This window comes from Poeciliopsis prolifica, unplaced genomic scaffold, assembly GCF_027474105.1.
Source record: "Poeciliopsis prolifica strain line A6 unplaced genomic scaffold, Auburn_PproV2 SCAFFOLD001, whole genome shotgun sequence".
NCBI lineage: Eukaryota > Metazoa > Chordata > Actinopteri > Cyprinodontiformes > Poeciliidae > Poeciliopsis > Poeciliopsis prolifica.
In genome coordinates, this window is record NW_026562376.1 from 19,431,440 (window position 1) to 19,443,082 (window position 11,643).

The 11,643-nt window shown below is 41.7% G+C and overlaps 1 protein-coding gene across 3 annotated transcripts in view; it reads left to right on the forward strand.

Moving 5' to 3' along the window:
* prickle1a (prickle homolog 1a) overlaps positions 1-11,461 on the forward strand; it is a 28,008-nt gene extending 16,547 nt beyond the window's left edge. For all 3 annotated transcript variants that reach the window (XM_055030325.1, XM_055030330.1, XM_055030333.1), the window contains exons 2-8: positions 3,572-3,773; positions 6,828-6,941; positions 7,718-7,855; positions 8,468-8,671; positions 8,780-8,966; positions 9,054-9,896; positions 9,977-11,461. In XM_055030325.1, coding sequence (XP_054886300.1) covers positions 3,585-3,773; positions 6,828-6,941; positions 7,718-7,855; positions 8,468-8,671; positions 8,780-8,966; positions 9,054-9,896; positions 9,977-10,815 — 2,514 coding nt within the window. In that variant the 5' untranslated portion in view covers positions 3,572-3,584 and the 3' untranslated portion in view covers positions 10,816-11,461. The remainder of the gene's footprint in view (positions 1-3,571; positions 3,774-6,827; positions 6,942-7,717; positions 7,856-8,467; positions 8,672-8,779; positions 8,967-9,053; positions 9,897-9,976) is intronic.
* Positions 11,462-11,643: the final 182 nt, after the last annotated feature.

Below are 11,643 nucleotides of genomic sequence, written 5' to 3' on the forward strand. Positions count from 1 at the left end.
GCATGTCCATCGCCCACTTCCTAAAGAAACATAGACAGTAATTCAGACAAGAAGCTGCTTCACTCTCTTAAAGGTTGTAAATCTAAAAGCTCCAAGGACTTGGGTTTTAGGTGGCTCTAGCTCAAGTACCGCTGAATCCTACCAAAAAATGCCACTTTGTCTGTTTTTATTATTCAGTTTCTCTCTGTAGTCCTTTGAGAGTTGATATCCCACAAAGCGATAAATAACTTGACCGCTGCAGTTAACTTGTGCTTTGGAATCAGGCAGCACAGCAAGGCACCGATCCTCTACAGGGTCCAAAACATGCAAAGGGGTCATTTCGTTCCCCAGTAAATCATTTTTGTACTCATTCACTTACTAGTCTCCCACTACTGTCAAATGTCTTGGAATATAAGGTTCATTGCAGAATACAAGTCTTTTTTTATACTTTACATAACTTGTTGGTAGCTTACTGCCAGATGCGGTGGCTGAATGGAAGAATCTTTCACCTCACCTAGATTCAACTTCCTCCTCTTTTGTTAAGAAATGACATTAACATTTTCATTCATGTTCATCACCCTGTTTCAGTGTCAGTCTGATCGCACCCCCACCGCCCTCCAGCCCTACGTGGGCAGATCAGTCAGATATGCAAGGCCTCCAAGCTCCCCAAAGCCATGTTAACAAGCACCTTTACAAAAGAGTGAGAGGACTGTTAAACATTCGGGACTGCAGGGGTCTGGAAAGTGTGGGAGGAGGGCAGGGATGGAAGGACAGGGGCCAATGAGAGGGAATTCAAAAAGTACAATCAGAAACCATGGCTCCCTTGTTTGGAGCAGAATTCTGAAAGACCTCCGCAAGTGATGAGTTGGCGAAAGCCTCTTAAAGTTTGCTGGCTCAGTGCTTCTCTTATTGATGATAGAAAAGGAAGTTCTCTGGGCAAAGTCAAAGGAAATGAGCTGAAGGACATCTTAAAGAAGAATTAACATGTGAGCAGATGTGGCCATTTAAGAAGAAGAGAAAAAAAAGGCTTTGCAGTGCATACATCTGCTTGAGAACTTGGCTAAAGTTCAAGCTTCACATTCCTGTGATTCAGGTCCGACTGTGTGAACCATCCTCGCTGATTCTCAGCCAACGTTTGAAAGCAGAGTTCATAAAGCCTTGAATACGCTTGGTCCTATGGAGATCCTCCCCTATAGTTACACATGTTCCATGTGAAACCCAAGTTGCTCTCAAGCAAGGCCGCATTTTTGCAGGTTATTTTGCTCTCATTTGCAAGTCAAAAGATCTGACTGGAACAAGAGAGTGTCTCATTTGTTGACCTGCTACCTCAGCTGAAGACAGGTTATCTCTCATTTTTCTGTCACACTTACAATCCCAACCCCCCCACCCTCCCAAAAAAAAGACGTAACTGAAACCAAACAAACTCTTGACTGAGCCAGTAGATTTGGTTACAAAGGTGCTATTGTTGAGAACATCAGAGACATTTTATTGGGACATGTTATGACAAAATCCGCCTGACCTGAAACCCCCGGGCACAGTGCAGTTCCAAACGAATCCACAGCCACCACCATCCATCACACTCGGAGCTGAAAGGGAATCAGATAGCACACAGGCCACCGTGGCTGACTTGTTCTGGAGGACGATAAAGCTGATCTGAATGGCCGGTTACTGTCTGGACTGTCTCGACACTGTCACAGCTTACAGAAAGGCCTGTTTCCATATGTCTGCACACCTGCATCCATTTGTGCATTCCCTCTGCGAGAAGCAGCCAGATATGTAGATATAGCACTCTTGGAAAGAGAGCACAGGTTTTAGGCCCTATAGCAGTGTTCAAAGGTTGCGCTTGACTGCGTCTGGTTTTCTCAGCTGTCTCTCTGTGGCCCTCTGTGCCCTGGCCAGCCACGGGGGGGAGGTACTCGTTCAGGGGGGATGTGAAGCAAAGACCAGCTTGCTGTATCCTAGTTTGAACTCCCATTTGATCTCAGCTAGAAACCCCTCAGCCTGTGAGAAATTACCACAACTGGACACACACTCATTATAGCCATGCTTACTCAGTTCCAAAAAGTTTGACTAACAATGAATCACGTGTGACCTCCAAAAACACACAAGTTGGCCCAGCTCAGGGTTCCATGATGACCTTAAGAGTGAGGGTTGAGTGTGCACAGATATTTGTTGTACGTACCTCAGCGTTTCAAAGTCCAGCACATAGTCTGTGCTGGACATTGAAGATTATGTTTCTTCAATAATGTTATTGTGTAAGTTTTCCCCGACACTTCTTTTTACTGTTAATCTAAAGAAAAGTTGCAAACTGAATTTACCATGTACAAAATACACCACAGGTCAATTCTTTGATCTTCTTGCTGTATTTCTTTCTCTGGTGGTGTGTGCTGTTGGCATAAATCCACTCCAACCTTCCCGATCCCGGCAGCTACACCTGTCTGGCACATCTTTGTTCAACTCAAAGATAAGAGGAATGATCAGACACTCACTGCAGCAGGTTGGAAAACAAACGGGTCAAAGAGAAAAGGGAGATGAAGGGACAGTAGCTGGGTTGTGGACATTTCCCATATGGTGGGTCTGTTTTAAGGCAAGGGTGGTGTTTATACAGACCTCAAACTCAACTGATCAGGCCAGCTTCAGATCCCAGGTGGTGGGAAAAAAGAAAGATTTAGAATTTCAGTAACAAAGCCAACTGTGAACCTACACTATGTCAGTGATTAAAATGTCAGATGCACAATTTGTTTTTTTTTTAAATGTTTCACCAAAAGTATGTACCTCTTTCTGTATCTTCATTTTGCATATATCTGAATCAGCAAGACCAGGAGGCTAACGCTAACAGCAACTTTTAGATCAGACCACAGAGGACTTTTACTGTCTATGACTTCAGTCTCAAAGAGGTCACGGTGATTTGATGTTGTGCTACAGACCGTTAAACCGTCGTCATTTTTACATTGCACGGTTATTTACTCAGAAGCTGGTGATTATAGTACTTAGATGGAAAACAGAGGTAGGTGGTGGTGCACCACCCTTACTGTGTGAGACACTTATATACAAACGAACAATATACAATGGAACATGTGAAGCATTTCTAGACAGAATATCGGTTTGATATAATTACAGTGACGTGAAAATCTAAAATATTGACGTGGTCTTCTTGAATGCTGCTTTATAGATTTTCTTTTTTTTCTTTAAATACTTGAATGTTTTATTTTAGCATACATTTGAATACTGGTTGCTGTTGTTACGATGATAAGATTGGAGATTGACCCATTAGGATTTTAGGATTTCTTAATTGTTTCTTCATCCACAAAAGCCAGATGAGAACTCCAAGTTAAGCTGCCACCACAATAGCTGTGACAGGGTGTAGTCATCTTTATGACCATCTTTATGAAGTTAGACTTGTCGACAGAAGTGAGCCAAGAAAAGATACTATAATGGGCTTTGAGGGAAAGCTATGACCCTGATTATAGACTCAATGAGTGTGATTCAGCTGGTTAACATACGACCCAAAGGAACCTAATTAGATGCATGAGGAAAGTGCAGTCATTATACCTAACCTCTAAAGCTTCTTTCCCTTTCCATGTCTCTTCAGTGAACAGAGTCTGATGAGCCTGGCAAGTGCAGCTGGACCAGCTCTCCACCTCCAACGTGGGAAACATCAGAGGGACTTTATGATGGACCAGAAAGTCAGTAAGCTAACTTCTGGCTTTCAGCGCAGCTCTACGTCTGACGATGACTCAGGCTGTGCACTGGAGGAGTATGCCTGGGTGCCACCTGGCCTTCGACCGGAACAGGTAAGAAGGAAATGGCCGACTACGGATGCTTGTTTTCTTGGCTTAGCAGAAGCTATTTGACTTAGAAGTAAGGGCACTCTCTTAAGAAGTGACATCCATTTCTTTACTCCACAAACCCGGACTTTCTCCAGATTACTGCAGTGAATGTTCGTCTATCCTCCTGATGGAGAATAAAAAGAGCTCTGACCTGATTCTATCTCTCTTTTAGCCCATTTAACTGTCCCAGATAAGTGGTATTCAGCACACTTTGTGAACAACACATCAACTCACAGGAGAATGATGCCTATGGGATGAACAGCATATTTCATGAAGCCCGTTTAGCTCTTTTTATTAGACACAGTTTAACAGGCCATCATGGAGAGGCAGAAGACAAATAAATTTAAAAAAAGTCCCAACCCCTTAAACTTTTTCACATTTTGTCTGACCATCACCTCAAACTTCAATGGCTTCTAAAAACATCTTAAATGTTTACTTGCATGTCTATTCGGTCGCCTTTATTCTAATACTCCTCAAAACGAACAATAAGGGCCCTAATGCAAATGAAGGGTTTACTTTTCAGGTTTGATTTACAATAAGTTGAAAATTGTGTATTATTTTCTTTCCACTTGACTAATTGGTTCGTTCACATAGCATCTCAATAAAAAAGATTCCAGTTTATGATAGTAATATGACAAAGTGGGAAAAAGTTCAAGCAGTTTAAAAACTTTTGTAAATGGAAGTCGTCTGCTCGAGATTATTAGGGAAACTTACTGTTTCTGACTGCCAAAGAAGACAACAGGCTATCTCTTCACAAGTCCTGTTAGTTGTGTCTGCAAGACAGAACTTTTCTAACATCCCATACATTGGGACTTTTTTCATATTTCCCTTTTGGAGTGAGTGGCAGATGATATGCAACCAAACATCAGAATGCAGTCAAAGAGAGCTCAAAAGCATTTTTATTGGGAAAATGTAGAGATCAGTAATGCCTTTATTGCAGTCAGTTGTCTAAATGGGCTTTGCTTTAGGGGTCATCACTACAGTTTAGAAACAGATAGGTCTTGGGTGATAACTGACTGTTCGCAAGCCCCAGGGGTGCTGGATGAGGGGTAATAGTGGCATAAAGATGTGCATAATTTATGGTGTTTGAGAAGGAATAGGTGGTGAATGTGAATGTAAACTACCTCATACCCCCAGACGCCCTGAAGCTGCAGGAAGTCCCACAACACACAAAACAGGCACAACCCACCTCTTTATCTGGCTGATTGTAATAGCCCCTCACTCATAAAGTTTAGATTTCATTGGCCAACCCCAAGGGTCAGTGTCCCAGCATAACAGGCTGTTTTTGTCCTGCCCCTATAGAGACAAGCTTAGTACTGGCAAATACAACTGTTAAACCGATCTGACCTACTGACCTGCTGTGGTTGGTGTAGTTTATGAGGACTGTGATACCTACAATTGTATAATTATGAGTACCAATGACTATATGAGGTGTTGTATCGTGGTACAATTTCCCAAGAGTCCTTGTTCCAGACATTTTAGATAACACTGTCCCATATAGAATACAACTAGAAAGTATTCACAGTACTTTGACTTTTTCACATCTTATGTTAAGGCCTTATTCCAAACTGTATTAAATTAATCTCTATTCTCAAAATTCAACATTCATTATGACAATGTGGAAGAAAGCTTGAAATATTTTGCAAATTTATTAAAAAGGAAAAAAGAAATCACATTTACATAAGTATTCACCCGTGGGAGCAATTAACTGCCTCAAGACTTTGTGAATATGATGCCACAAGCTCTGTATGCCTATATTTAGGCAATTTCACCAGTTCTTCTTCGCAGTTCTTCTCCAGTTCCGTTATGTCAGATGAGAGGTCGCCATTTTCAGATTTCTTCAAAAAGTCAACCTCAGACCATAAAAATTTTGTTTCTTGTGGTCTGAGAGTCCTTCAAGTGCTTTCTGGCATATGGGCTGCCATGCTAATTTTATTAAGTAGTGGCTTTCATCTCTATCATACATCCACCTAACTGGTGTAGTGCTGCAGGTTCTTGTCTATCCACAGAGAACAGAGTTCAGTTCACCTCTCTGAACTCCAGCAGTTCTCTGTGGACTCATGCAGTTCTCAGTTCACCTCTCTGACTGAGGCCCTTAGTTCTCCACTCAGTTTAGATGGCAGGCCAGCACTAGGAGAGTCCTGCTGGATCCAAAGTTCTTCCATTTAGCAATGATGGAAGCCTCTGAGCTCATTGGGACCTTCAAAGCAGCAGAAATGTTGTATTCTTCCGAGATTTGTGCCTCAAGCCTATCCTGTCTCAGTGGTTTAGAGACAATTCCTTTCATTTCATGCTTGGTTTTGGTATTCTGACATGCAGTGTTAATTATGGGGCCACAAATATACAGGTGTATGTAGACTGAATTTACTGCAGGTGGACTCCATTTAAGCTGTGGAAACATCTCAAGGATGATACAATTAAGGATGTAACATAAAGTCCAGAAAAAAGTTGCACCGTCATATATGTCTTTTCTCATCCTTTTCTTGCTCAGACCTTTGTTATATATTTTTTTTGTTGTTGTTGTTAATAAATCAATTTTTTTCATTTTATCTACTTATTTCAATAAAATGTATTAAATACTATATTTATCAGATTTAATTGCAAAATAAAAAATACTGTGGCATTAGTTGATTTTTTAATAAACTGAAATTCTAAAACCAAAATCTACAGGAAAAACAGGAACATCGTATTGGATTGATAGTTTATCCATCTGATTTGTGTCAGAGTTATAGTGCTATGTCCTATGGTCAGAGTCTACTCAGGATTGAGAATCAGGTATAGAATCTTGCATTACTGAAGAGATAAAACTAAATAACAAAAATTGCTACGGTTAAAAACAGATAAATCCATCAAATAGAAAAAGAAACATTGAATAGGCTAGTGAAGGTATTTGTCTTACTTGCTATGTTTGCTTTCTCAACCAATACTTGGGTCATGAGTCTCTTTTGCTCTTACTTTATAGGTCAGCAGGAGCATTTCAGAAACACTGACATGTTCTGTGCAATGATTTGTTTTCAGGTGCAGTTGTATTTCTCCTGTTTACCTGAGGACAAGGTCCCCTACGTGAACAGCCTGGGAGAGAAGTTCAGAATCAAGCAGCTCCTCTACCAACTGCCACCACATGACAATGAGGTGAGAAATATTGTTTGCAGAGTGAAGAACAGCCCATTTCAACTGGTCGTTTTATGTTTAGCAATTCCAATAATGTCGAACACTGTTCCATCTCACAAGACTCTGACACCCCATCCGGGGATTTTTGAACCGCAATCTTGAAGGCAGACAGTGTAGGCACAATGTGACATTTGACTTGATGTCTTTATGATATTTGCTGGCAGCGCGCACCAGCAGAATTCCTGTCATAGCAGTGGTTTTTACGAGGAGCGCTCAGCAGGAGAGAGGGCTGCTGGTTGAAAGAGACTTTATGTGATGCTACCACCGCAGTGGCACCACGGCTCAACTTGGCTGTCTCTCTCCCTTTGTCTTCCATCCTCTTGAATCCACTCTAAACACAGACCTTGTTTGTGTAAACGTCTGCTTTCCCTCTTGTTAGGCCTTTGGGGAACATCAAAAAGACCTATTGTAAAAAATTTGCTTCTCAAACAGGGGCGGTGGGTGGAGATCTGTTGTGGGGTGTAGGAAGGGCAAGCTGGGGTCAACAGTTGCTTTTGTTCACTGCATTCTGGTATTCTCTCTTTCCTTTTTCCAAACTTACCTAAGTTCATAAATTTTATTAGGCACCCACATTCCTCCAACACAATATTTCAGCAGGCATCAAATAAAAGATCAAACCAGTACAAAACTTTTATGCCCCTTTTGAGTCCAGAATGAGAGAACATGGCAAATTCTGGCTTAAGTCTGATGCATCAAATGGTTTTATTAAACATAACTTATCACCTTCTTTTTTCCAGGTTCGTTACTGCCAGTCACTCAGCGAGGAAGAGAAGAAGGAGCTGCAGATGTTCAGTCTCCAGAGGAAAAAGGAAGCACTGGGAAGGGGAGCTGTGAAACTGATGCCTCGCAATGTTCAAAATGGCATTTGTGAGCATGTGAGTCACATTTTCTACATGTTTTATTGATAAGGAAGTTGCTTTGTGATCAAGAATCAAGCCCATACTCATTTAAAACATAACTAATCTTATATACAGTTTCTTGTAACAGCAATTCTCAAGTTTTGACATAGATTCTTCATTGGGTGTAAGTTCAGATTATCAGTGGACTATTTTAACACAAATATGTTCTGTATGTTCAGTGTTCTCCGGTAAGAGACAAATATGCTCTAGTCTCAATGTCTTTGCAGTTTCCAACACACTTCCAGTAATGGCACTGCATTTAACTATCTTTTCTATTATGTGGGGTTATGATGAGTTGCCATCAGCACTCAGTACCTTAAAAGCAGTAATATCACCCTCTGCATTACCTAATTTGTGTGTTTGGGATGGAGCCAATTCCAAACCAAATTTCTACCATCTTAAACAATTCTAATGTAAAAAAAAGAAAATTAATAAAGAATATATAAATATTTCAATTAACATAAAAATGGGATTTAATTAACCCTTTACACTGCATTAATTTTTGCCTTTGGCTTTGCTCTGACTAAGGAAGTTGAAGTACTGTGCAACTGATATGTTAAAATCAGCCTGTTATGCTTTTGACTGCAGTGTGGTGAGAATATGAACGGCGGGGAAATGGGAGTGTTTGCCTCAAGAGCGAGTTCTGGGCTGTGCTGGCACCCAGCATGCTTTGCCTGCTCAACATGCAATGAACTGCTTGTGGATTTGATCTACTTTTACCATGACGGAAAGATTCACTGTGGAAGGCACCATGCTGAGTTACTCAAACCACGCTGCTCGGCCTGCGACGAGGTACAAACACAAGACTGATATTTAGTAAAACATAACTACAAGTCTTTATTCTGTTGGTATCTTCTATTTCTCTCTTTCAATGCATGTTTTTTTTCTTCCTCACCATAGATCATCTTTGCTGATGAATGCACAGAGGCAGAGGGCCGCCATTGGCATATGAAGCACTTCTCCTGTTTTGAATGTGAGATCATTCTTGGAGGGCAGCGTTACATCATGAAGGACGGTAGACCCTACTGTTGTGGCTGCTTTGAATCGCTGTATGCAGAATATTGTGAGGCCTGTGGAGAACACATTGGTGGGACATCGACATAAACATAAATTCACAGATTTACAAAAATCAACATAGTCTACCTTGCTTATGTTTATACTTCCTTCTGTCCAGGTGTTGATCATGCTCAGATGACCTACGATGGACTCCACTGGCACGCCACTGAGAACTGTTTCAGCTGTGGCCAATGCAAGAGTTCTCTCATCGGTTGTCCTTTCCTGCCACACCAGGGTCGCATTTACTGCTCTAAGGCCTGCGCTCTAGGGGAAGACGTCCACGCCTCTGATTCTTCCGACTCCGCCTTCCAGTCAGCGCGTTCACGTGAATCCCGCTGCAGCGTTCGGTTAGGCAAGAGCAGTCGCTCAGCTGACCAATGCAGACAGTCACTCCTCTTCTCCCCCTCTGTCAACTATAAGTTCCCAGGAATTAGTGAAAATGCTGAGGACACCTTGACGAAAATGACTCACTTGAACTTGTCAGATGAGCATTTGTGGAGGGAGCGTGGAGAGGAGACTGAAGTACTGGAAGACCAGGAGGAGGAGTGGGCTGAACATGAAGACTACATGACCCAGTTATTATTAAAATTTGGCGATCATGGAATTTTTCAGCAAACTAGTGACTCTAGACCCACAGATTTCTGGATAGCTGAAATGGACGTTAAATCCAAGCAGGAGTCATCAAAAAAAAAAGGCTTGGTCAGTAAGAAGTACCAGGCCGACATGTACTGGACACAATCACAGGATGGCTTGGGGGACTCTGCGTATGGTAGCCATCCGGGACCAGCGAGCAGCAGGAAAATCCAAGAACTGGAGCTGGATCAGAGTGCTGGAGGAGGTCTACCTGGAGAGGAGCCACAGTGGTACACCAACTCTTTGGAGTGCATCGCAACGGAGTTCAAGAAAACTGATCAGAGCACTCGGGACTCCGTGGAGTCTCTTGCTCTCTCTAATATTACTGGTGAGTAATATTAGAAAATGTTTCGACAGACTCCTGTCTTCATCTTGAAATTGTTTGTAATTGGTTTGTCTCTTCTCCAGGGGCTTCAGTATGTGGTGATTATAAAGCAAGGCCTCAAGTGTATTCTCTCCAGGCTCTTCATGACTATGAGGCAGAGGACTGTGATAAAACCAGCAACATGGGTACCCTCAACTCGTCCATGCTGCATAGAAGTGCAAATTCCCTAAAAAGTCTGGAGGAAGATGTTACAGAAGTAGCAGAAGTCCCATTGCAGGAAAGGCCCAAACCTCATGTGCCTGCCCTGAGAAGGGCACGCTCACAATCTAGGCCCCAGCAAGTCAAGTTCTCAGACGATGTCGTGGACAATGGCCATTATGGCGACCTTCCTTTACGTCAGCCCCCTATGAGTGAACGAACTCGCAGGAGAGTGTACCACTTTGACGACCAGGGGCACAACCTTCAATCTGGCCGCCATAGTCACCACCACAGGAGACGTCGCAGTCGTAAGTCTCGATCTGACAATGCTCTTCATCTGCTACCCAAGGAAAGAGCACCAGTGTGCTACAAGATGGACCATAGAGGCAGTTCGCTTGGACCAACGGGACACCAAGTCTTCCACGGTCACCTGAATCCAGCAGCCATGTCGGACTACAGATTGCAGGGCCCAGATAGGGGAAGGTTCTTAGGATTGTACGGCGATGATGATGACTGGTGTTCAACATGTTCTTCTTCATCTTCTGATTCAGAGGAAGAAGGCTTTTTTCTGGGACAGCCTATACCTCAGGCAAGACCACACAGACATTATTACACTGATGACTTAGCCAGCCCCATTGCAGGCAAGACTGCTCCTCCTTATGACCAGTGGACCAAGTCCAAAAAGAAAAAAGGACGGAAAGGGAAAAATTGTATAATTTCATAGGCCTTGCTGAGCTTTATGTAATGCTGCCACTCACAATTGTTTCTTTAATTAATCATTTAAAGTACAATAGCAGTTTGCTTGCTATATATTGCCTCACCGCACTCACTTTACCTAGGTAGTGGTGTTGGACACTATATGTCTGTGGCATTACAAAACAACCAGTAAAGTATTTTATTGTAATACATATTTATAACACACAATCTAAACAGTGCTAGTGCTTATTTAAAATGCTATTGTGATATATAAACTGCTGAATGGAAAATGAGATTACTATTGATAGTCTTTGTAACAAATAACATAGATCCCAAACTATTGGCAGTTGGTTCGGGATCATTAAATGTGGATTCATGTGGCCTGCGACTCTTCACTTGTGTTGCTTCCAGGCCTGCGTGAGTTCAATTCAAAAGCACTGTGTGTATTACGCTGCTTCAGCAAGGAGTGTGCCGATGGTTTCACTGCATCATAATCATTCAACATATACTGTCATTGTATAAACCGGAAAATAAGGCCATAATTTATAACAGTGATAAAATATGTCTACAAAATGATTTTTGTGCTGTTGCAAGATGTATTAAATCTTATAATGTAAAGAAAAAGGCGACTTGTTTATTTCAAAGGTTATAAATTTGAAACCAAAAGAAGAAACTCAACTTCAATTCAGAATGAGACGAAAACACATTAACACTAAAGGATGCTCACATTGGAAGCAGCAATAAAGTTGTACCCTAGTTATTGAAGTTAATTGCACTTACAGCGGAACAAGCAAAAAAAAAAAAAAAAAAAAAAAAAAAAAAAAACTTCTAAAAATTATTATAATACATCATTAAG